The 25,136-nt window shown below is 44.5% G+C and overlaps 1 protein-coding gene across 8 annotated transcripts in view; it reads right to left on the reverse strand.

The window, feature by feature from the left end:
* BLVRA (biliverdin reductase A) overlaps positions 1-17,872 on the reverse strand; it is a 34,810-nt gene extending 16,938 nt beyond the window's left edge. The window contains exons 1-6 of one of the 8 annotated variants that reach the window (XM_063114255.1): positions 17,806-17,872; positions 14,286-14,379; positions 8,494-8,526; positions 6,172-6,293; positions 3,610-3,729; positions 2,343-2,440 (exon numbers count right to left, since the gene is read on the reverse strand). In XM_063114255.1, coding sequence (XP_062970325.1) covers positions 2,343-2,440; positions 3,610-3,729; positions 6,172-6,293; positions 8,494-8,505 — 352 coding nt within the window. In that variant the 5' untranslated portion in view covers positions 8,506-8,526; positions 14,286-14,379; positions 17,806-17,872. Of the gene's footprint in view, positions 1-2,342; positions 2,441-3,609; positions 3,733-6,171; positions 6,340-8,493; positions 8,527-14,285; positions 14,380-17,805 lie in introns of all 8 variants that reach the window. The other 7 variants (XM_063114253.1, XM_063114252.1, XM_063114251.1 and 4 more) reach the window with 7 other exon arrangements.
* Between the last annotated feature and the right edge of the window lie 7,264 nt (positions 17,873-25,136).

Here is a 25,136-nt window from a genome sequence, read left to right on the forward strand (position 1 = left end):
AAGACACCGATATAACATTGGTCTTTGGTGTTTTGTTTCCCATTTTTGTCTCATTTATTAAAAACTAACTAAAGTCTGTATTTTACTTAGATTTCTTTAGTTTTTACTTAATGTACCTTTTCTGTTCAATATGCCATTCAGGATACCACATTACATTTAGTTGTCAGGTCTCCTTAGACTCCTCTTGGGCTGGAAAGCTTCTCAGACTTTTCGTGTTTTTAATGACCTTGACAGTTCTGAAGAGCACTGGTCAGGTATTTTGTAGAATGTCCCTCAAGGAGGATTTGTCTTGATGGTTTTCTCATGATTAGACTGGGGTTATGTGTTCTGGAGAGGAAAACTACAGAGGTAAAGGGCCATTCTCATCCCATCATACCAAGCATATATACTGTTTAACATGACTTATCACTATTGATGTTAACCTTGATCATCGGTTGAGGTAGTGTCTGGCTTCTCCACTGTAAAGTTAATCTTCTCACCTTTTCATATTGTACTCTTTGGAAGGAAGTCATATACACAGGGCATTATCTTTTTGAAGAAACTTAGCCTATTATCTTGTTCCACACTCTAGTATGCTTAATTTTTTTATTTAACTTGTTCCTCTATCTCTGTATTTCCTGTGAACTGAAAGTTTGGTTTAACTCTCAATTACATTCAGGTAAACATTTTGCAAGAATATCTTATGGGTAATGCAAATCACAACAGTTGGCTCATAACATCAGATTGAGTCATATTAGCAATCATTTGGTCAGGATGTTGACAACAGAGCTCTTCATTGTAAAATTACATTCTCTTCCCTTTGTAATTAGCAAGAAATCTGTGTGGCATACTTTGGCATCTTGTACTTTTTCCATGGACATCTGTGCCATGAGAAATAGTATAAAAGGTAAAGGCCCCAAAGCTCCCCAATCCTTTCCTTCACTTCTATATTCATTTATACAACTGTTCATTCAACAAACACCTACTGAATGTCTACAAAGTTCCATGCAGTGTTCAGCTGCTGGGACAACCAAAGTGAAAGATGCATCTTGACCTCAAGAAGCACAGCCCAGTGTTGGAGAAAGGAAATCAAGAGTTTCAACAAAGTATGATCAGTCTATGGTGGTGGTAAGCACAGGATTTCCTTGTTAATTTTCATTACACCTGTTCGCCATACTTTCTTTATATATTAAAGATTTTTCATTGGCAAATGCTCAAACAAAAGAGTATGTGACTTAAACTTCACTTAACTAATTCCTCAAATGCCTAAACATTCTAGTTGCCTCCAAGAGGGGCTTATCCGGTTACTGTAAAAACATAAAAACCTCTAGAGGGCAGCATGGCTTAGGGGAACAAACACAGACTTCAAAAGCTGACAGCACTGAATTCAAATCGCCACTTCTCACATAGTAGTCATGTTACTAGCTTTGTGGCTTGGCACAAATTATTTAACTTCTTTGAGCCATGATATCCTATACGTAAAATAGAGAAAATACTACTTCCAAGGGTTTCTAAGATAATTAAGCAAAATAACATATAAAGTGCTTAGCAGAGTTTCCAAATTCCTGACATATACTAAATATTTAATAAATATTATAAAGTAAGCATATGAGACAATCAATTATAGCTGGCCCTTCAAATCAATGGGGGGGAGGGAGTGGCAGGTTCCACATCCATGGACTCAATCAACCTTGGATCAAAAATATACAGGAAAAAAAAAAGAAAAAAAGATGCTTGTGTCTGTGCTGAACATGTACAGACTTTTCCCCCTTTGTCATTATTCCCTAAACAATACACTATAACCACTATTTACTTAACATTTACATTGTATTAAGTATTATAAGTAATCTAGAGATAATTTAAAGTATACAGGAGGATGTGGGTAGGTTATATGCAAATAAGTACTATATCAGTTTATAAAAGGGACTTTGAGCATTTGAGGATTTTGGTGTAAATAGGTGGTCAATTCCCCACAGATACCAAGGAATGACTGTACTCTGATCTGGGCATTATTCCATTAGCAACATAAGTATCACCTGAATAAAACCAAAATAATGTCATGATCCTAGCATAGGTGGAGGCTAATTCATGGTTTTTCATTAAAGTAAAGAAGCTGATAAGCCTTGACCAAAAGACTGCAAACTCCCACCCATCCCTCTGCCCTCACTCATCCCTTATTCCTCCCTATGTGCGCCTACAGTACGGGGGTGCAGAGGGGGTTGGGAGCCCATAGTACCAGTGTAGCCAGGGCAAAATATCTAAAATGGGGTTAAACTTTAAAGGCAGAAAGATGGTACCATAGAAATACTGGAGGCAGAAACCCTTAGTGAGAGCAGCCACATTCCAGACAGAGCATACGTCACCTTTCTGCTCGGCCAGTTCCCACAGTTCCTGAGCTGCTGCAGATGACAGCGTCATGGGGTATTCCACAAGCACATGCTTGCCAGCATTAAGGAACTGCCTTTGGTGAAAGAGATAAGTACAGGGAAAGAACACATCAAATAAGCTTCACTAAAATGTTCTGCATGACAGAAAGCAGAATGTTGTAAGTGCACAAGAGTCGTGTGTGTGTGTGTGTGTGTGTGTGAGATGAACGAGGGTAAGAGTATGTACCAGAGAATATGGAGGAGAATGGTGCCTCCCATTGTTTTCTACTATCCTGTGAAAGAATGACTTCCTAGTTAGGTAATAATTGGAACATTCATCCAATCGCTTATTCAATTAAGTATTACTTACCATTTACTCTAGAGGAGAAACAAAGACTCATTAACTATTAAATTACCTATTACCACATGTAAGCTACAAATTAAAAACTACAAAACCCACAGCAACTAGCTCTGCTTGAAGCAGTGTGAAAAGGTCACTAATGACATCTGAATTGGGTCTTGAAGTATGAGCCGTTTGCTGTGGATTGAACTGTGTCCCTCCAGAGCTCAGGCTGAAAACTTAATCCCCATTGTGACAGTGTGAAGAAGGTGGAAAATCCTATTATGTTAATTGTATTAGTCTATATCTGTTGCAATAGGTGTAACTAGGGAGTTTGTAAGAAAACAATGTATTGCTTATAGTTTTGGAGGTTAAGAAGTCCAAAGTCCATGGGACATATCTGGTGAGAGCCTTGTGCTTGGTGGTAACGCTACAACAATGCAGGGAATCCCATGCAGGATGATGGAAGTAGAGAGGGGGCTGACTCCTCACACCTCCTCCTTTGAAAGCCTCCGAACCATGCCATGACCACCATTAAACCATCAAACCACTTGGGCACAGTGCTCACGTCCTAATCATCTCTTCAAGGCCTTACCTTCCTATTATCTTGATAGGATTTCCCACCCTCAACAGTTACAGTGGGGACTAAGTTTCAATGAGTTTGGGGGGACATTCAATCTACTTCAGTAATTGAAAAAATACTAAATAAATATTAGTTTCCCTATTTTCTGCACTTCCTTATACATTTACAACCAACAGTAAGACCTTTTCTAACATTTTGACAACAAATTTCAAAGGTCACGGAACAATTGTAATTTTCCACATTGACCATTAAGACCCCTTTGCAGGGTTTCAGCATGCTCCATCATTTTTGTAGTCCTGCACTAGTGTGCAGGGCAAGGACAGCCTACATTGAAAACCCACCTGACATAGTCTTCATGGCTGGAGCTTTCACTGCAGACATAGGCGACCTCAACCTCTTGGCTAGAAAGAGCATCTTCCAAAGAAATCTGCTGTACCTCATCAATGCTCCCAAGGTCTCGTCTACTTCAGAATAACAGGGAAATGGAACTCAAAAGAAGGCAGAATGTCAGCTTAGAATAAATGAGCACCATCTTTCTTCCTGCCACCCAACAATGTCCTGAAGATCAGCTTTTGGAAATGAAGAAATTAATTTCCTCCCTCCCACTTGCAGGATATTTTCCACCATGGAGTAAGAAAAGTCTCAGGGCTGAAGCCAGAGGACTTGGCAGCATCAAGTGCCAACACTACCACTTAAAGTGTATATGATCTGAGAGTCTTTGAATTACTTCATCTCTAAAACAAAAAACCATCTCCTTTTTTCTCATGCGAAGAGCTCTCTGTGGTCACTTACAGTTCCAAGCAGATGGCCAAACATTATGACTACCAAACCCAATTCAAATCCAATACAATAACGCATTTTGGGTACAAATGCCATGTGACTGCAAGTCCTTCCCATACTTCATCACCTAGTGACGGTCAAGTGGAAAGAGGGTGTCACTGCCTCCTTTACTGCTGAGCTAATGAAGCCCAGTTGACTGCCACAGCTAACTAGGATCAGAGTCAGGACAGGAAGCCAAGGCCTCCTGACCTTACAGAGTATGGAGGGGCTCCAGCTTTAGAAGAGCCAAAGCCTTAGCAGTCTGTATATTGCCTGAGTGCAGAGGTTGGAGGAGGCGAGAAGTCCTCCAAGGATGGCTGTGATGGAGGATGTGCAGCAGCCAGCAGGAGGCTTTCAGCCAGCTCAGAGCTCTAGCTGAGCTGCGGTAGGCAGAGGGCATTTGGGGAAGTTAGGCTCCCAAAGGATATTAAGCCAGATTTCTTCCTATGGGGCCACCCAACCCACACTGCTCAATTTGACCAATACTTATTATCTGCCTACTGTGTATGAAGCACTATAGGAAAAATCATGGAGAATAAATTAAAATCTTCACCTTCCAATCAGCTCACAGTCTAATAAAGAGAGAAAGATAAACACACATGAACTCACACATACCACAAGACTAACATGAAAAATGTGCTGGGAAGTAGGGATGAGAGACTCGGAGAAGGCAAGGAACGTATCTAGTTCAGGGTTTCAGAGCAGGCTTGCTGGCAAGGTGGCAGAACTGAGTTGGTAGGTCATGGGAAGCAGGGCTGTGAGAAGGGGTTCAGGGTGAGGAGTGGCAGGGGCACCGTAAAGCAGGAGTGTGAGCCAGCCATCATCCCACATGACCTGGGTCGTTTAGGAGATCACACTGTGTCAATCTTGGCAGCCAACTGGTAGAGGATTGGGGCTTAAGGGAAAAGGAGAGGTCCCACTTCAGCCTTGAACCCAAATGGGATGCTCAATCCCAGCTTCAGGTAGGAGTGCAGTGGGGGTTATAGTGCTGGCTAATGATAACTTTGATCCCCAATTTGTGTGCAGTTTCCTTGGACTCTTACAGGGAGGAAAAGACTGGCCAACGGCAGATTCCAGCACTTCTGGATCTCCCTAGTGCCCCCAAACCCACTTTAAATCCTACAAAGAGGGGCTGGATTGAGACAGGCATATTGGATGAGTGTTCCTATGAATTAAAATATGAAAAAACTTCTGCATGAACCATCACAATAGTTACTTATGCTTTGCATAAATATCTATCTGATGTCTCTAAAGCACCAGAAAATAGAGATTTGCCTAACTTGCTCACTGCCATGTCTCCATACCCAGCCCAGTGCCTGCACCTAATTCACAATTAATACTGATAAATGATGTGACACAGGATTAGTTGGTGAGTGATATGTGTGTCTGTGTGTGCGTGCTTCCACAGCGGTGAGGGGAAGAGCTGAGTACAGGGTGAGGAAGAAGAAACAAGGTGATAAAGTTGGTTTTGACTAGAGATAAATGAATCCTTAAAGAAAAATGGGGCTCAAAATTACCAATGGGAAAAGAACACATGGTGTGTAAAAGACGGGCTTTGGAATCAAACACATGTTGCATTCATATCCAATTCTTAGACTTTCCAGCTGTGTGACCCCGGGTAAAGTACTTAACCTTTCTGTAGCTCAGCATCCTTATCTGTAAACTGGAGTTGATAATGATACTTAGAATGGCACATCATATGTAAAGACCAGGGCCACCACAGGGATGGCTGTTATGATGACTGATGAAACAATTAACTGGCACCCACCTAAAGCCTTCTTTCAGGGCAAACCCACCATGCGTTCACTGTGACCCTTCTGACTGGCAGACCCTGCACTCATCTTCCCTGCCTGTCTTTGCCCACCCACCCAAGCTGACTCGCTGCACACCCCAGCCACAGGCTTATCACTCCTCAGTTCCCAGACCCACTGGAATTTGAGATCTCACGGGGCTGACCCTGAGCACAGATCTCTTGGGGGAGCCGGCTCTCCCTACCCTGGGTCTGGAAAATCTCCACATCCTGTGGCCTAATCCGTCTCACTGATTTTTCATGAATTATGAGGCACAAGGCAAGTGTGAGCCACCTGGACACGAAGCCAATCAGGTTCAGGAATGCTGAGGAAGCATGTGGATTCCGCAAGTCCCTCATCCGCACGGAGCCGGCTCTGCCAACACCAACCACAACCACGCCAAACTTCCTCCCAGGCTGAAACACAAGGGACCAAGGTGGGGATTGAAAACGGTCCAGGCATCTAGCAGAGAACAGCAAAACAGGGTCCTCACAGGCAGGAAAAGCAGTCAACACAGAACACATGAGCTGCAGCACTGATGGTGGGATAAGACACTCCCCAAATTAGGGTTCAGAGATAAGTCAGCTCCACCCAAAACATATGCCTGAAGGTGCTCTGACTGTGTCTCTGTATTGCAACCTCCCAAGCACCTATGGAAAAAGACCCCATTCGGCTCTCCACTGTTACTGCCACCTCTCTAATGATGAGGGAGTTTCCCTCTCGAGCCACATCCCACCGTGGTCTGAAGCCTCTGTCCTCCTGGAAGCCCTCCTCCAGGTGACATGCACACCTGACACAGCTGGGAGGCATTCAGAGGCCACAACTGCTAGTGAGGCGCCAGCAGACAAGGGCAAACGGGCAAACCACGGTCTGTTCCCTCACTTGGACTCGGGACCCAAGGGGTTAAACTCCTCATTAGGTTTTCTCAGTTCCAACCAACTTCACTCCCACTCCCCTGGGGTACCTTCACTATTATTTAAGCACATTGCTGGAGGCCATCTGTGAATAGTATTACAGTAAAAAAAACAAGTTGACTTTTTAAAGTTGTACAGCAACTCAATATAATCCAAACTGATAAAAATGATCCCTATACATCCCTCGAACCCAGTTCTTGAATGTCTCCAAGCATGGAAACGTGAATGTCTCTTCAGACTAGCCCCTGTCCTCTGCCTTCAACATCCAGTCGTCACCACTTCCCATGGATCCTGTCCCTCTTCCTGTGTCCACTGCTCTGGTCTCAGTCGAGAATATCCTTTAAATGATTTAAATACTTTTAAATTTATTGAGACATGCTTTATGATCCAGAATATGGTCTACCTTGGTAAATGTTCTGGGCACACTTGAAAGAATGTATGTCCTGCTATTGTTGAGTAGAATGTTCTACGAGTCTGTCTGGCCAAAAAGACCTAAGAAGGCATTTTGTGGGGATTCAAAACAAGAAGGTCCTACTCGTGTAAAGAGCTGCAGGAAGCCACTTCATTCTCCTGCTGAAAGGGAACGAGAACTCTGCTGGTAGCCATCCTACAACCACAAGGGAATTGCCCCTAGGATGAAGCCAACGTATAGATGAATGGCAAAGATATGGACAGATCCCAGATCCCTGATGAGATCCTGAGCCACTGATCAAATGGCCCTAAAGCCTGTCCTTCATCTGGACTTCCAGGAAGAAGCCACATTAGGTTGGTTTTTTAGTCCTTACAGCTGGGAGCTCTCCTGCTGTAGACTGATAAATGTCCCCCCACAGTGACAAGAGGAACAAGCCAAGTGACCAGGCAGAAATGGAGTGAGGTGATGTCAGACCGAATGCTTCATGTCTCTGTGAAATAAGAAGTGACGCAGGTTCTGAGAGGAAGGAGCGGCTGTAGGGAGTGCAGTGCGCACACAGGACGATGGAGGCTGGACCTGGTGGCTCAGGGCCAGGGAATTAGCTGCCTGAGGCCACCCAGAGGGCCTGGCGGGCAGTACTGTGCCCCAGAAGAGGCCTGTGAGACATCTGCAAGCTGCAAACAGCACAAAGCTGCACCACGCACCCAAGATCACCATCCTGTGGGGGCAGCCTTTGGTGAATTGACAGGAACAGGGGACAAGGAGTGGAGTGCATCAGCACAACAGCAGCTTAAGTGATGAGTCCCAAGGTCTAGGTTGGCCTTGGGGGTGGTGAAAGCAGTAGGAGCTGATTCATAAAACAGAGAAAAAACAAAGGGATAATGAAGAAGCTGACATCTCCTTGGATCAAAGCTCAGGAAGTGAGAGCACCAAGGACACAATGCAGACAAAGTTCCTCATAAACATTAAATGTCCCCAGAATAACACAAAGCAGGGCTCTGGACCCAGCACCATCCATGCCTCGTGCCACCCCTCGCTCATGAGTGTTGTTTCAGGATTAGCTGTGGTGGGGAAGTTTGAATCTAACTGAGGCTGGAGGATGGACACATAAGAACTCAGAGGGGCGTAATTCTCCCTACATGACCCAGAGCCATGAACATGTCAGTAGGGTGGAGGGGAAATGCTTTGTTTGTGCTGTAGTTTCTGAAAGGGGAAGAATACCCTACAGAGGATGAACGAGGGGCACTGCAAAAAAAGCATCCCTGAAACTGGTCCTTGTACAGAACTCACCTCTGCATTCATCTCGGTCTCTTCCTTCAGCGGCTGTGAAGACAAAAGCAGAGGTTCAGGACTCTGGTGGCGCCTGCCCCAAACTCCATGCAAACACTCCCCTCTGCTACCCAACTTTCTCTCCCACTGCTTCCTGTCCCATCCGTTCCATCTTCCTCAAATGCCTTCACCACCTTGTGCCCTCCAGAAAGGATACCCAGACCGGTGTCTACTCTGGGGCTGGTGGTCACCGACTTCCCTGGGACGTCACACCAGCAATGTTTCTCTAGAGAAGGGCATTTCCATCCCCCAAGATCCATCTCCTATATGGGAAGAGTAGCTGGAAATGTGCTGCCTCCATGGGAATGACGCATGTCTCAAAGCTGGTGCTTGGAGAGGACAGCTTTTAATCTGGACTTCTTTCATGGGGACAAGCAATGTAATGAGAAATACACACCCTTACACACCCTTATTCTTCTCCTCCCAGCTGAGTTTCCAGAGGACTTCAATTTATGATGTTAAAAGAACAGCTCAACAGGCTACACTGGACTCAGCTTTAAGGAGTAGAAAGGAGAGGCAGCAAATAGGCATGCAGGAGTCAGAAGGAATGAGGTAAGAAAAGATGCAAGAGGGGGAGGCAGGTTAGTTAGGGAAAAGAAATGAAGAGACAGTGTGGTTTCAAACTTTCATGTACTCCTGGGACTACTTGTAAAAATGCATCTGTCTGGGTTCCACCCCCAGATTCTGATTCAAAAGGCCTAGAGTGGAGGGAAGCTATAAGAATCTGCGTCTTCATCAGGCCCCATGTGGAGAAACACTAGAATTGAACTAGAACAGAGAGGCCTGTAAAGATTAACTTTTTCATTCATTTTTCAGAGCCACTAGAACTGCCACTTTAACTAAAACTGGGCAGGCAAGGGTGGGGCAAGTGGATAAGCAGAGGTGACGGAGGAAGGACTGAAGATGCCCCCCAGCCCCTATTCCTGGGTGGGGTGTCCCAGAAGCCCATGCAAGTGACTGCTCGAGCTCGCTGACAGGAAGGGGCGCCTCAGGGGCTTCTGAAAGGGAAGGCTGTGGCAGCCTTGCCCTTAAAGCCAGCACTACATTTGGTCTCATTCTCTTCGGTTAAGCATAGGGATGATAACTAGGCATAACAACAGTGAAAATAATAACGCCTATAAAAGAAAAAAAACCTTGACTCTCGGCAACCCTGAGAGAACCTGGGGTGATCATCTGGGTTTTGTGTTGAAATTAACACTTTCAGCAATTCCTCTCCCTCCCTTCTCTCCTCCCATTCCTCCTTCATGACCCTAGCTGGCCAGCACACGTGCTATCTTTCCTTAAGCAATCTGGAGCCTTTTCTATCTCCTGACAAATCTGAAAAAGGGAACTGTGGGAGTCAGCATTCCTGTGATGTCTTCTTAAGCATAAAATATCTCAGAAGACTAGCTAAGACACCGAGAGCTAAATGGGGTGAGGTGAGGGGAGGGAACTAAGTCAAGGATGCCTGCTGGGCAATGGTTTGCACTGCAGAGGCTCCCAGAGAGCACGCTCTGTTGCCTGCCCTCCCCTTGCTTCCTGGAAGCCCTGCATAGATGCCCTCACCAACACTTTTCCGTGCTTTATTTATTTATTTAAGTACTTTAGTTCAAGTCTCCCTTGAAGCTTACATGTGAGTGTGGCAGTCAGATAACAAAATGCACAAATATGAGGAAGATGATAACAGTTGTAAGGCTATATATGTCAACTACTTTACATACATTAGTCCCAAACCTTGGCAAAAAAAGCTAGCATTAATTCCCTGTTCCAGATGACAAGCCTGAAGTTCAGGGAAGGTAAAAGCACTTGGCCAAGGCATTATAGCATTGCCCTGTGATTTCCAGACTTTCTAGTTCTAGAGACAAACCCCAGATTGCTCCAAAGACCTTTACAGGTCCTGTCTTACAGTCACCCAGAAAGCTATTATGATAAATAGGAGACCTGGTGTTTGGTCCCGTATCAGTCATGAACTACCCAAGCAACCATGTTCAAACAAGTTCCTCAACTGTAGGCTGAAAGAATGGACTTCATCTCAAGGTCTATTCCAGCTCTAAAATGCTGGAATAGACCTTTTCCTTACCAAGAAAGGAAATTCAAGTGACAAAACAGGTAAAATGATATTCAACCTCAGTCATAATCAAAGAGTATAAATTGTGATTTCACCAAGACGCCCTCTCAGAATGACAGATGAAAATATTTGCTTGGCCAAAGGGTAATGTGGAGCCATGGCTAATGTCTGGAATCCTGTTCACAGTGCCAACTGTCTAGCTCTTAATACTGTTAGTGACACCAATTGTAAAGTTAGGTGACCATGCCAGTTGTTGGGCTCTTTTAACTGCCAGTAATCCTGCCAACTGGGCCAACTGTTGAGCTAGGGCTGGGTCTGGAGCTCACAGACCCCTCAAGCCCATTCACAGACTGGATCACAAACCCTTCATAGGCTAGGCTGGGTCCCCAGACCCCTCACATACCAGGCTGGGTCACCAGACCCCTCACTTGCAGGTCTATAAGCTAGGTAACTGGCCAAAAGGTCCTTGAAGCCATAGGTTGGAAAGCATGGCCGCACAGGGCAGATGCCCGAGGCAGATGCCCGCCCGCCTGCTTCACTAAATCTCCTCTCTCTCCTCTCTCTCCCTCTCCCTCTCTCTCACAAGAATAGCAACAAACTAAAAAGATACATTGGCGCACATGCGCACTAACGCACATGCGCACTAACGCACATGCGCACTAACTCCACGCGCACGCGCTCGAGCACACACATAATTTGCTTACAATGGATGTGCTAAACCACACCCAACGAGACCCAAGGCAAGGGCCCTGACCAAACTATTCTATTTTCCCAGCAGGTAACAAGGAGTGTTCTCTCTGACAGTACTGGGGACTACAGAAGGGTACCGTCTCAATGGAAGGCAGTTTAGCAATACCTATTAAAATTCCAAATGCACACAACCTCTGACCTAGCAATTCTCCACTGCTTCCTATTTCTGTATCCAGGCCCCAAACCCCATTCGGGAGAAATCATTAAATTATCCTGAGTCCTTTGTCCTTGTTGAGTATCCCCTATCCAAAATGCTTGAGATTTGAAATTTTTTCAGATTTTGAACTATTTGCATTATACGCTTACCAGCTGAGCATCCCAAGTGCAAAAATCAGAAATCCAAATGCTCCAATGAGCATTTCCTTTGAGCATCACATCAGCGCCCAAAATGTTTTGGATTTTGAAGCATTTTTGATTTCAGATTTTCAGATTAGAAACATCACAAGTAGGTGCTATCTATCCCTTTCTAATGAGAAATTACAGGAAAGCTTTCCTGCAGAAGCAGTCTACAAAACATTACCTAACTTCACTGTTCTCCCACAGAATTTGGGGAAATCAAAACAAAAGAGAACAAAAAACAGACATTGAGAGGTGCATATGCACGAGAAAGAATCCTACCTTGAAATTCTACCATGTTGGGCATGGGGGAAGGGTAACACCATACATGATGAATGATATTGCCATTTATGAAGCACATTCAACTGGGCTATTCTAGCAGATGCTCATGGAGCCTTAAGCGACTGGCGGGGCCTGCCATGGTCACATAACTGCAAAGGCCAGTCAGATCCTTTCCATGTTCCTTCCCCTCCAACTTTCAGCTCCCCTGATAAGATGGCACTGTCAGAGGATGCAGGAACCCCAGGCCAGGTGAGGTCTGGCTCCACCTCCCAACACCCTACCTTCCCGCCATCGTACACACCTTTCTCTCCTTTACTCCCTCCATTCTTCCAGGACCAGTTAAACTTCAAACAGAATCCAGGGAGAGTTTTATTCTATATTTTAATATATCCTGAAACATCTAGCACCTAATTCTAAAACAAGAAGACCTAGGTTTGTTTAGGTTTTCTTTATTTCAAGGGTTTAATATTTAAATGGCCAAACATGAAAATGCTTTAAGTTTTCTGACTTTTAGTGTTATGTTTAGAAAGACGTTCCTAAGATACTTATAGATACATTTTTATTTCTTTTAGTTCTTTAATTTTTTCGTTATATTTTTACTTTTTAATCAATCTGAATTGTATTTTGGTACATGACTAGACATAAGACTATAACTTTACTTTTTCCCAAATAGTTATTTCCACATTATTTACTGAATAATTCATTCCTTTCCCCAGTGATTCCACACTTAAATTCTTAGGAATACAGTTATTCTTTTTTTTCCCACTTTCTCTGGTGTGCTATAGACCTCTCTTCCCACGCCTATAGTATCTGTTTACATGATTGTGGCTTTACCATGTTTTGATACCTGGTAGTTCAAGTCCTCTCATTAATCTTGTTCAGTACTCTCTCTTCTATTCCTGCTTGCTAAGACTTCCAGAGTAATATTAGAACATCTCTGTTAAGTAAAAAACAATTCCACTGATACTGTGACCATGATTGCATCAAATTCATAAATTAATTTAGGGTGAATTAATAATACTTCTCATCCAGAAACATGGTATATACCATGTTTAAAGAAATTAATTAATTTAAAAAAGAAAAAGAATCTTGAGTTAGTTCCTGAATTACTATGCAATGACAAATAACAGCTAAGGCTGCACTGGTTCAATAGCAAGTTGAAAGTCAACACGGTTTGCATAAATAACCTGCCTAATGCAATTTAAAGTTGGTTTCTCCTCCCCCCATATCTACTGCAGCAGGTCTGCCAAACAGTCTTAGAGTTTGAGCCTTTATTTGCTTTGACCCCAAAACACAGTGCACTCAGGTGTCTTGAGATAAGCTGTCTTGCTTGGGGATGAGGAGCCTGCCTATGACTCAAGAGACCAGAATTCTAGACTTGGCTTGGACACCACTAGCTGTGTGATCAAGGCTGGGGCACATGGTCTCCCTGTGCATTAGTTTCTGCACTTTAAAAAAGTAGTGGGTCAGATGAACTTAGATGACCCCTACACTCTCTTTCAGTGCTGACATGCTATAATTCTAACCCACTTTACTTCTATATTTTTGTTCTCTTTTGGTTTAAGTTTCTTGGTGTTTGGCTTGGTTAACTGAAGGCTCCTTGCTTCTCTTCTGCTTCCTCAGGGGGTAGACAGACACAAGTAAACTAGCAAGTAAACTAGGTTGAAACTACTGCGTTCTGAGGCTCCAGGTACAAAAGTGCTAACAGTTAAAGCTCCTTGGCACTCTCCCATACAAGACCCACCCTCTTCCCCACCCAACCTTTCTATCCCCTCCCATCTGCTCCATGTCTCTTATTCCTCCTCATTGGCATTTCAAAAGCTTCTACCTTTTACTGAAAGTGGTGTTGATATAATAGGAGAGAAATGAGATAACATGAGGCAAATCACTCTTACCAAAGAATAAACGTCTAGTATATTTAAACTCACAAGGGTATATCCATGTTTTAAAAGAGCTACTTACTAACTCAAATAATTGTAGAACAACATGTAACTCAATTTCAAAATTGGGTTGAGATCAGGACATTCTTGGGTCCCACTCATGTTCTTAGGCACTGACCCCCCCAAAAGGTCCAGGTCCTAACCTTGGTCCCTGCTATGGGTCAAATGTGTCCCCCAAAAGTTCATGTACTGTAAACTTGAACACCACTGTAACAGTGCTATGGTATTGTGGTAATTGAAAGACTGAATGGTGGGGCCTTTAAAAGTGATTAGATTGTGAGGACTGTGCCGTCCTGAATGGACTGATGCATTCACGGAATCATGGGCATGGTTCTGATGGCTTTATACGGAGGGCAAGTGAGGAGGTTAGCTCCCTCGCCCATGCCATTTTCTCTTACAATGTGCTATCCTGTGTTGCTGCGGAGAGTCACCAACCAGAGGAAGGTCTTCGCCAGATGTGTTCCCTGGACCATGGACTTCCCAGCCTCCAAACTGTAAGAAATAAATTTTATTTCTTTATAAATTACCCAGGTTCGGGTATTCTGTTCTAAGCAACAGAAACAGATTAATACAGCCCCCTACTGCTGAATGACTAGTTCTTTCTGGCAAAGTGCGGGTGTTCCAGGAAACCTGGAACTGCTGGGACAGCTAAGCATACATAGCACACCTCACAAGTGGGGGGGCCAAGGAACACAATCGTCCACACAAGCAAAATACGTGTAGTTCTAACTTTTGTTTCTAACATTTTAAAAGCTCAATAACTATGCTTTTAAAGATCTCTAAAGAGAACATGTTTTCCTTCCTCAGAAGATCAGTCAAGGTTTTTACAAGCAAGATTTCACAATGTGTTATTTGTGCCCTTGATGTTAATTATATAAATCATTTACTCTTCACACTGAGCATATCACATTCTTTCACTGTTTTGTTTTTCTATGCAGTTTTTTTAAGGGGCTGCCAATTGTTAGGTTTCAGGTGAGAAACTTTAAGGCCTTTTCAAACTGTGAGGTTTTCTGATATTGTTTGTCATAGAAAAAGGGAAACCATTAAGCTACAAGAAAAATAATATGTAGAAGTGCAAGGTATGTATAAAATATTCAACAATTTACTCAGGCACCAGCAAATATTTGCTTTAGTACACCAGACTGAGTTGAAATAAGGAGGATAAAAAAATCTAAAGAAATACTGCAGTACCTAAAAAACACAATGACTTGACATCACACTACATGAGGTCAAAAACAGCAGTGACCCAAATGTGTAGGTGCTTTACTTTTCAAAAACGTTTTTTGCCTAATTCTTTTCATTCCCATAATATACCTTAAGAAGTGGAGCCTGAACCTTCACTCTGCAGAGGCGCAGACGCTGGACTGCTGCACTGCTGCTGGTGGAAGCTCCTGTGGGCCCTCTCCATGCCCCCTGCACTCCTTCCCCCTTGCCCTTCCATTTTCAGTGGGCACAGAACAGAAACAGAGAGGCTGGGGTACTTGTGTCCCACCTGCCTGGTCCCTCAGGCTGCTGCTCTTGCAAAGTCTGAATTCTGTGATGGCCACAGCAACCCCAGAAAGGGGAGGCCCTTCCTCCAGTTTTTCAGTCCCCCCATTCTGGTATCAGTCTCCTCCCTGCCCCTTCAGACCAGAGTGGGAAAGGCACCCCACCGGGGCTCTCCCCTGAGTGCCTCACAATCAATTCTTGGTTCACCTAATCCTGCCCACTCTTCTACACAGAGTCGCTCAAATATTCCTTTCACTTTTGTGCTTTTTCTTGTTGAGATCCTAACTGATATACTTACCTACCAAAACCTCACAATAAGTTAACAGTGCTGCCAGGACTAAACAGCTTCCTTAGCTTACATTATGCCTCTCGATTTCAGTCTCTCTCCCACATGCAAATTTGAAACTCTTTAGAGTGTGTCAGCAATAACAGTGACTTCTATTAACCCAGTGATTCTCACTGACATTTCTGATTGTCACACTGGGGGTAAGGGGGAGTGTGCCACCGGCATCTAGTGGATAGAGGCCAGGAATGCTGCAAAACATCCTATAATGCACAGGACATTCCCCACCACCACCACCCACACACAATAGTTATCTAGCCCCAAATGTCAACAGTGCCAAGACTGAGAAACCCTGGAATACTCATTATGTAGAATGAACTACAGTTGTGACCTGCCTCCTCTTTCCTCCTGAAAGGCCCTCTCAAGTACCTATAATCACTACCCCAAAGCCAGAACACTGGCACAAGTATGGGAAAGGATTAGGGCGAGGGTGACCTTCTCATGTGGGGCCAGGTACTGGTCTGAGAGGTCCAAGAGTAAATGTAAAAGCAAACCTCACCCCCAGAATAGACTTCCCTTCTATGGAGGGAGTTGGATATTTGGGGACCTACTAAGGAAAGTACAATGGCTACATGGGACAAAAGTCTGGAAATATATACACCAAAATATTAACAGTAATTTATGTCTGAGTGGTGGAACTTTTAGTGATTTAGTTTCTTTTTGCTTATCTATATACTTTAAGTCTTTCTGTACAGGTTAGTTAGTATAATTATTCAAATAAACAAAAGTTACAAGTTATGCCATATCCAGTGACTCCATTCCTCCCAGTCCCAATTCCTTACTAGATTAGACTTTCAAACGACAATATCAAGGTGCCCCGATAATGAAGTTCACAAAAAATTGTCCTTATAGCTGAGTATCAGGAAAGGCTCTGCTTCCTTCAAGGCCGTTTATATTTGAGGGATGAATGAACAAACGAAGTCACTAAGTATGTTTTACTTTCAAACGACGAGAACCCTGTAATACCAAGTTTACCTTTCTAGAGAATAATTTGAGACTCAACCATAGAAACCTGCACTATCCTTTAAGGCAGCCACTAGGCACATGTGGCTATTTAAATATAAACTAAATGTAGCACCTTTCCATCACCTCGGAAACCTCTATTGGACAGCACTGGCACACCTTACTCTTTCCTTACCCTGGACTTATTTCCTGTGCTTACATTTCCTCTGCTTCCAATTTCTAGTTATATATATTATATATGTACTTGTTACTATTCTACCCGATTTGTCGTAAACTGCCTTTAATTCCTTCGTGCACACATATCACTGTTGCGGGAGCTCAGCCTTAGTTTTTGGCTGGAAGGCAGAGCCAGCAGCTCACGGAGTGTGGTCATTTGCTCATAACGTGGTGTCCCAAACATTTTCAGGAATGCAGCTCCCTCGTCACGAAGGCACTGTCTTCAGTTGTTTTTGTTTTTCATAAATGAAAAAGTACACACTGTTCATTAACGAAAAGTTTCCAGACTGATACCATTTGATTAAAACTTAATTTGAAGGGAGAATAGAACATTTCTCCGCAGAGTAATGAAACGTCATCTTCTCTTCAAATTCCAAAATAGCAGCTTGTTTCTCAAATCTCAGATACACCATAAACTGCCTGACCTGCTGCTGCTGCTGCTGACACATTTGATCATGGAATCCGAGCACGGGACATGCCAAGGCGGATCCGGGCCGAGAAGGTCGCCCGGCAGCCCCCGCCTGTCTACAGCGCTGGAGCAGCGCGGCCGCCGCGGACAAGCCCGTGCAATTTGAGTGTTTCACCGGATTTTACACGTTCGGCTCCACGAGCCTGCGCGGTCCAGCTGCGCCGCGCCAACTGGTGAAGTCGGCTTAAGCCTTCTCCGTATTAGGAACGCCCGTCACTGGGCGCGCGGGTCGCCGTCCCCGGACCGCGGAGCCTCCCGGCCGCGTCCTCCCGCAGGGCCGGGCCGGGCAGGCGGCGTCCAGGGTGCGTCCAGGGCTCCCGGGGCCAAGGCCCAGGCCTTCCGCGGGCGCCTGCTTTTAAGCTCCGGCCCCAGCGCTTCACGAGAGCCGCGCGCCACTCCCGGCCCCCACGCGAGACCCCCGGGCCCGCGCACGCCTTACCCGACGCCGAGACTGCCCTCCGCGCGGCCTCCGGGCACCGCCAGGTCTGCGGACCGACCGCAGTCCGGCTCCGATTGGCTGCGGGGCCTGGGGGCGGGGCGTCCGGGAAGGGGGAGGGAGACCGGCTCCGATTGGCTGCGGGGCCTGGGGGCGGGGCGTCCGGGGAGGGGGAGGGAGAGGAGGAGCCTGGCCCTGCGCCAGCACCTTGCGGGTCCTGGGCCTCGTGCCGCAGGCAGCCGGGGTTCGCGGGGAGGCGCAGCGGCATCAGCCCTTCCCTTTGCCTTCCGCTTTGCCGCGGGGGTGGGCGGTGGGCGCTCACCAACCCGAGGAGAGGGGTCCCTCGTCCCCCGCTCCTGGGCCTGTGGAAGCAGCCGGGCCCTCACGGTATGCCTTGCCCCGGCGTGAAGGGCGTCGCGGCCCTCGTATACGCCCCCCACACCGCGCGGAACCGGCTGGGTCCCTTTGGGGTTAGTGGCCCAGACCCTTCTGAAGAGGTGCAGAAGATTATTTTTATCCTTTGTGTAAACGTGAGGAGTGAAGATTCCGCAAGGCCAGTATCTACAACTCCCTGCACGTGGGTAGCTAGTGGAGGGGACAAGGGGCGGCTTCCTCTTCACCCCTGAAGGTTCATTAATAAAAATCACTGACAAATTCAGATTAATATAAAGAAAAATCATAACAAATTTTATTATTTAACGTGCTTGGAGTGGACAGATTACAGGGGGATCACAGGGGAGTAATTTCCCAATTTCCTGATGGGAAACATCTGTAGATGTTTATATAACCCTGTTCATAGGAAAAGGGGAGATACGGACATAGGAATAAATGAAGCTTAAGGAGGGGGCCTGGGTGGGTCTGAGGAACATAAAATGGGCTGGGGACAAAGTATGTCCAGAGCAGGCAATGACTGGTAATTCTCTTCAAAATACTGAATGGGACTGAAATAAAGACAATAATCCGTGACAAAAGTTTGTCCAGGAGTGTTGCTAGACTTGTCTTCCTTCCTATGATATGAGTTAGGTTAATGAAGACTCAGGAAAAGAACCAGAGGTAATTATCTTCTTTCTCCGTCATCCAGACATCAGGCACGTAAGAGAACAGCTTCTTCCCGAGTTTTGGAGACAGAGGATTGAGAGATGGGGGGATGGGGGTCGGACAGACCTTGAGGCTGCTTCTTTATTCCAGCATGTCAGCACCATATTTTGGGGTAACAGCTTTCTGCACCCCAACACTAGGAAACGAATACATTCCTAGGGAACTTCGTGGTTGTTTATTCACCTGAGAATAGGCTTATGGGGACCCTGAGAGGAGAAGCCAGGGAGCAGCTGGACAGAGTGTGGGTTACTGGGGCTGGGGGAGAACCAGGGAGAAGGATGGGTTAGGCTGAAGGATTTAATCTTAAGGGAAGGATTCTGACTGGTAAAGTTGACTGGCATTTACCCCAACAAGGAGTTCTCAGTCTTTCATAGCATGACCTGACAAAGCTGATTAAGTGAAATTTTGTTGGGTGTGGGGAGAGAGAGGGCAAGTCTTTGTATCTTGGCTTTAAATTTATATCTACAAGCCGGACCTGTATTCTGAACTCTGTACTCCATTCAGTTGCCTACTTAATGCCTCCTCTTGTATATCTAAGATACATCTCAATCTTAATGTGTCCAAATCTGTGCCCCTGATTATTCCCCCAACTTTTCCCATAGCATCACCATCTCAGTGGCAAATCCTTCCTTCCAGTTCAGGCCAAAAACCTTGCTGTTATCCTTGCCTCATCTTTCTCTCACATCCTACCTCCAGGGGTCAGGAATTCTGTTGAAACAGAGCAGGTACCCCTCCTCAGAAAAGCCCCTCAGAATTTAAATGAAAGGGAGCTGTGGCCTTGGTGCCTCAAATGTGAAGTGGTTTAGAATCTGGGAACATAGTTCAACAATTAGCCATTAAGGAAGTGAGTGCAAAGAAGCAGCTGAGCAAACGGGATATAACTTACGCAAAAAGGAAAGACATAAATCAGAGTCACCAGGCTTTCAGGATCAAAGACAACATCTTGACATATACCCCTGAGTTGTTTTACAGAAATTGAAACTTCACCAGGTGGTCAATGACTGACCAAATGCTGACTACAAGGACCCCAGACTGATTGGAGCCAGAAGATTGATGAGACCCAGAGCTATCCTATTGTCTCCTGAGAGTCAACCAATCAGAATTATCCCTGGGCTACTCACGCAGCCCCCACCCCAGCCTACAAGTTTTGTCTTTAAAAAAATCCCAGCTTGTAAGCTGTTGGAGAGTTGAGGTCTTTCAGCATTAGCTGCCCATCCTCCACTGCTGGCATTTTGCAATAAGTGCCTATTTTGCATCACTGCAACCTGGTGTCAGTGTTTCACTTGGCTGTGTGTCCTGCAAGCAGACCCAAGTTTGGTTGGGTAACACTGTTGGTTGGATCTTCCTAGCATACCCAGAGTCTGACTACTTCTTACCTATGCCTCCATCATCTCCCACTTAGTCATTACAATGGTATCCTTCCTAGTCTCCCTACAGTCTGTCTCCATGCAGCAGCCAAAGTGACCTTAAAAAAAGTAAAAGCAAGATTAAATACATCCTGTACTCAAAACCTTCCTAATGGTTTCCCATTTAACTCACAGTAGAAGCCAAAGCCCTGCATGATCTTCATTACTGCTGCAACCTCGTTTAACTACTACTTCCTCTTGGCTCACTGTGCTACAGTCACTGTGGCCTCCTTGCTGCTCCTTGAACAGGCAGGCAGGCTTCTGCTGTAGGTCCTTTTCACTGGCTGTCCCTCTCTAGAATGAATGGCTAATTCCCACTCTTCCTAATGTTTGTTCAAATGCTACCTCAGTGATAACTACCTTGACCACCTCATTCAAAATTGCCACCTGCCCTGCTCCTAACTTTCTTAGTTTGACCTATTTCTTCCCACAGCACTTGTCACCTTCTAATATACTTTATTTATTTAGCTTATTGTTTATTATCTAATCTCTTCCATCCACCCACCCCTGCTCCTGTCTCTTGGGCTTTGATATGCCCATTCTCGAAAATTTAACTGCTACCAGAGGAATGCCATATTTTCACTTGCAAGGCCTAGGTCATAAGTCAAACACTTAGGTCCGAGTGTATGATCACTTTAAGGGAACCACAAAGGGAAAGGGGGATGGTGCAAAAGGAAATGCTGAGTCCTGTCACTAGGAGAAGGGGTGCTGGTTGGCAAAAGCCACAGACATTCACTTGCTGAGTCAGACCAGCACACCCAGAAAAGCTCTTCGATGCCTGTGAGAGGAGTCCTATGTGTCCCCAAGAGCAAAGCTTAAGGTTGGGACCTCCAGCACCCCAACTTTCTCATAATAATGTGTTAATAATGTATTAGTTCGTTTATCTTAATCATTCTGAAGTCTTATTTTATGTTCAGTTTCTACTTTTGAGATAAGAACTTCCCGTTGTACTAAGCAGTGACCCTCTCCAACCTGGAGGACTTTGTGGAAAATTGGAGGGACAATAATAGGTTGCCTTAGGCCACAGGTAACAGAAAACCCCCACATACACAGCCTTGAACAGCAAGGAAGTACATTAGGGCTCCAACTCCATTTCTCTGTTATTGTCTTTGCTTTTTTCCCCCATGTGTAATATGATATTAAAGTATAGATTTTGATTAAGGCAACAGGATACACTGGAAGTGAAATTCTAGGATAAAATCTCCAAGGATATCAGAAGGAATCAGAGAGTAGAAAGATTTGGTGAAAAAAATATCTGACTTGGCTCTTGCTGTGCTGTGAGTTCACCTCCTCCCCACTTGAGGGGAAGATCCAAAGACAGCTATAGACTTCCACAAGACCATTTGGGTCCAGGCAGTGGATGGTTGGTTGCAGAGCCAGCACACACAGAGAGCCAGGTCACAGGACATATTTGTGTATCCCATGGATCAGGTATGGGCCATGCAGGACAGACAGTGCTCTTGGATCCAGTCCAATAAGGCTTCTTGGAGAGGCAGAGGGAGCCCTTCAGCAAGAAGCTGAAGGTAAATGCCAGATGTATAGAGGTGATGAAGAAATCACAGTACATCTGTCCAGGGTGAGAATTGATGGAAGGAGGTCTGGCAGGATTATCCCCAAAGAGTTTGTGAAAGCCTCAGTCCAAAAAATAACATCATGGGGCCGGCCCCATGGCTCACTCGGGAGAGAGCAGTGCTGATGGCACTGAGGCCTCAGGTTCAGATCCTATATAGGGATGGCCGGTGCACTCACTGGCTGAGCATGGTGCAGACAACACCAGGCCAAGGGTTAGGATCCCCTTACCGGTCAAAAAATAATAATAACATCATGTATTGCCATAGTCCATTTGAGCTGCTATAACAGAATACCTTAGACTGACTAATTTATAAATAATAGGAATTTATTGCTCACAGTTCTGGGGACTGGGAAGTCCAAGATCAAGGTGCCAGCAGATTTGGTGTCTGGTGATTGCTAGCTCTCTGTTTCAATGATGGTGCTTTCTCACTGTGTCCTAATGTGGTGCAAGGGGCAAGGCAGCTCCCTTCATCCTCTTTTGTAAGGGCACTGATCCCTTTCCAAAAGGCCCTGCCTCTTAATACTGTCACATTGGCATTAGGTTCCAACATATGAATTTGGGGGGGACACCAATGTTCAGACCAGGTATGTATGTACATCCCAGAATTGTTACAATAGGAATTGTTTAATGAGGTTCCATTTACTGTCCCTTGCCAGCCAGAACCCTTTTCAGAATCACCCTCTTTCACAGAATCACCAAGTTACTTATAAATTCATTTTGCTGTATTGCAGAAAGTTTGCAAGTGGGAGGTGTTATTTTTTCCCTTGAATTTTGATCTATTGAAATGTCAAGACCTTTTTGATTTTAAGACTCAGAGACACAACTTCTGCTTCTGGTTCTTTACTAGAAATGCAGAGTCACTGAGATGATTGTGGTAGTTAAAGATTTGGGAAACCTCTATTTAAACTAATCAGTTTCATATTTCTCTAAGCCCTTCCCAACACAAAAGTTCTGTAGCCTTAGCCCCACATATGATAACTTCATTTTAGAGAAGATCAAAACACATTGGCTCTAGCTCCTTCCTCCTTAGGACATCTGAGTGCAATTTTAAGGCTTTAAATACTGTTGGGTAGTTTCATGGATTTATCTAACCCCAGAACAGGCTGGGAAATATAGATAATGGAGTGTTTAGTGGCCCTTACTCTCTCTGAAAATTAAGAGTATAATGGAGACCATCATTCTACAAGTATTTATTGAGCACATAGCATGAGCACTGGTGCAAGGAACTGGGAAAATGTTAAAGAGACAATACCGAAAGATAGCAGCTTGAGGACATTATAGTTTTGCAAGCATCTCAAGCAGAAGCAGGAGAGTGCTGCATCCATGCACTGGCCCATTTATGAACCTCTCTGAGATGCCACCTCAAGAGGGGGGTCATTGGGTAAGATCCTGCATGTCTAGGTAGGAGCAGTAAGCCAGGAAAAAATTTTAGAATAAATGCAAATGTGACACAGGTTTACAGACACAGGTGAGAGAGGTTTGAGGACACAAGAAAAATATCTGTGTATTCTAAAATTTTGAATGTGGGGAACCATAGCTGGGGAAGGATTACCACATTTTACATTATAGCAGAAAAAAACAACAAAACCTTATGCCCTTGAGAGAGTTGCATCCAGCTCCCCATTAACATTTGGAAGAACTCCTCAAGCTACCTCTTTTTTGCAAAAGGAAGGAGCGGTCTAAATGCTATCTAGATTGTCTACCTAGAAAAATGGTTCAACTATCTGTTTCATCATTGACCTTTCAACCCCCTTTGTCTTCCTCTGTAATCTACAGTAGGCTTTCCTTATTGAACCCTTTTATTGACCCATATTTTATTTTTCTTCTACAAAATGTAATGACTAATACTAAAAAAACCACCTTTTTCCAGCTTCCGGTCAAGATGGCGGAATATACGGTCCCCAGAGTCACTCTCTCCCACAAATCAACCAACTTACAATGATTAAAAAGCAAAGACGGCCAAGCTGTGGCCACTAGAGCTCAGGGGAAGAGGAGGAGAGATACATGGAGTTCATGAAGCCAGGAGAAGCCACAATGAGAGAAAGAAAGGATCACTCCCACCATTTCGAGCCTCGGCCACTTCAAGGCTGGCCCTGGTGAGCACATGGAGCAGGAGCTGGCAAAAGCCACTACTGTGCCCTTCGTATGAAGTTGCTTGGAGGTGGCAGGGGAGAAGAGGGCTTTGGTGGCCCCCAGGCCAGCAAGACCACTAGCAGGTTCCCGTGGACCCACATAGGAGCGAGGAACCACAGACAACACAAAAAAGGAACCACTCAGAGGCTGGTGAGTCATCGCAAGGGACTGGTGCACAGCCCATATCATAGGAAGTGTTTGGAGGGCAGGTGGTGGGGGAGATGGACCACTGGGGGAACATTGGGCACAGTGTGGACAGCTGGTGTTTTTGTCGTGCAAAGATTTAAAATATAATTTTGCAAAATGTTTCAATCTTTTAATGCCTCTGAATTTTAAGTCATAGCTTAAAAACCTTTTTCTACTCCATGATTAAATAGGAATGCACCCAAGGTCTTGTCTTTTCTCTTACTTGTACAGTTTTATTCTTACATATACATTTCTAACCCATTTGGAGTTTATTCTTGTTTATGGTGTGAAGTATTGATCTAATTTTATCTTTTTTTTCCAAGTGGCTACCTAGTTTTCTCAGCACCATTTATTGAAATGTTCACTTTTACCTCAGTGATTGGAGATATGGTTTCTATGATCTACTAAATTTCCATATGTCTTTGAATCTATTTCTGTACTGTCTATAATATTCCACTTGTCTATTTATGTATTCATATGCCAGTATCATTGTTATAATTATAGCGGATTTATAGTCAGTTTTAATGTCTAATAAGGCTACTCACAGGTTTTCTTTTTCATTGTTTTCCTGTCTGCTCTGGAATGTTGCTTTTCCATATGAACTTAGGTGTCGACTTGTCCAATGCCATAAAATAACTTGTTGGTAATTTGATTGGCATTGCACTGAATTTATACATTAGGGAGAAATGTCATCTTTATATTGTTGAGTTCTTCTATATAAGAATAGGTGGTGCCTTTCTATTTTTTCATCTATATTTGTGTCTTTCAAGGGTGTTTTAAATTTTTTTCATATAGGTTTTGCACATTTCTTGATAAATTTATTCCAAGTACTTAATCCTTATTGCTATCATAAATAGCATTTTCTCCACCATTTTGTCCTGTTTATCGCCTGAGTCCAAGAAGACACATACAATAATCATATGTTAACTTTATGTTCT

Source organism: Cynocephalus volans, chromosome 11 (genome assembly GCF_027409185.1).
Source record: "Cynocephalus volans isolate mCynVol1 chromosome 11, mCynVol1.pri, whole genome shotgun sequence".
NCBI classification, from domain to species: Eukaryota; Metazoa; Chordata; class Mammalia; order Dermoptera; family Cynocephalidae; genus Cynocephalus; species Cynocephalus volans.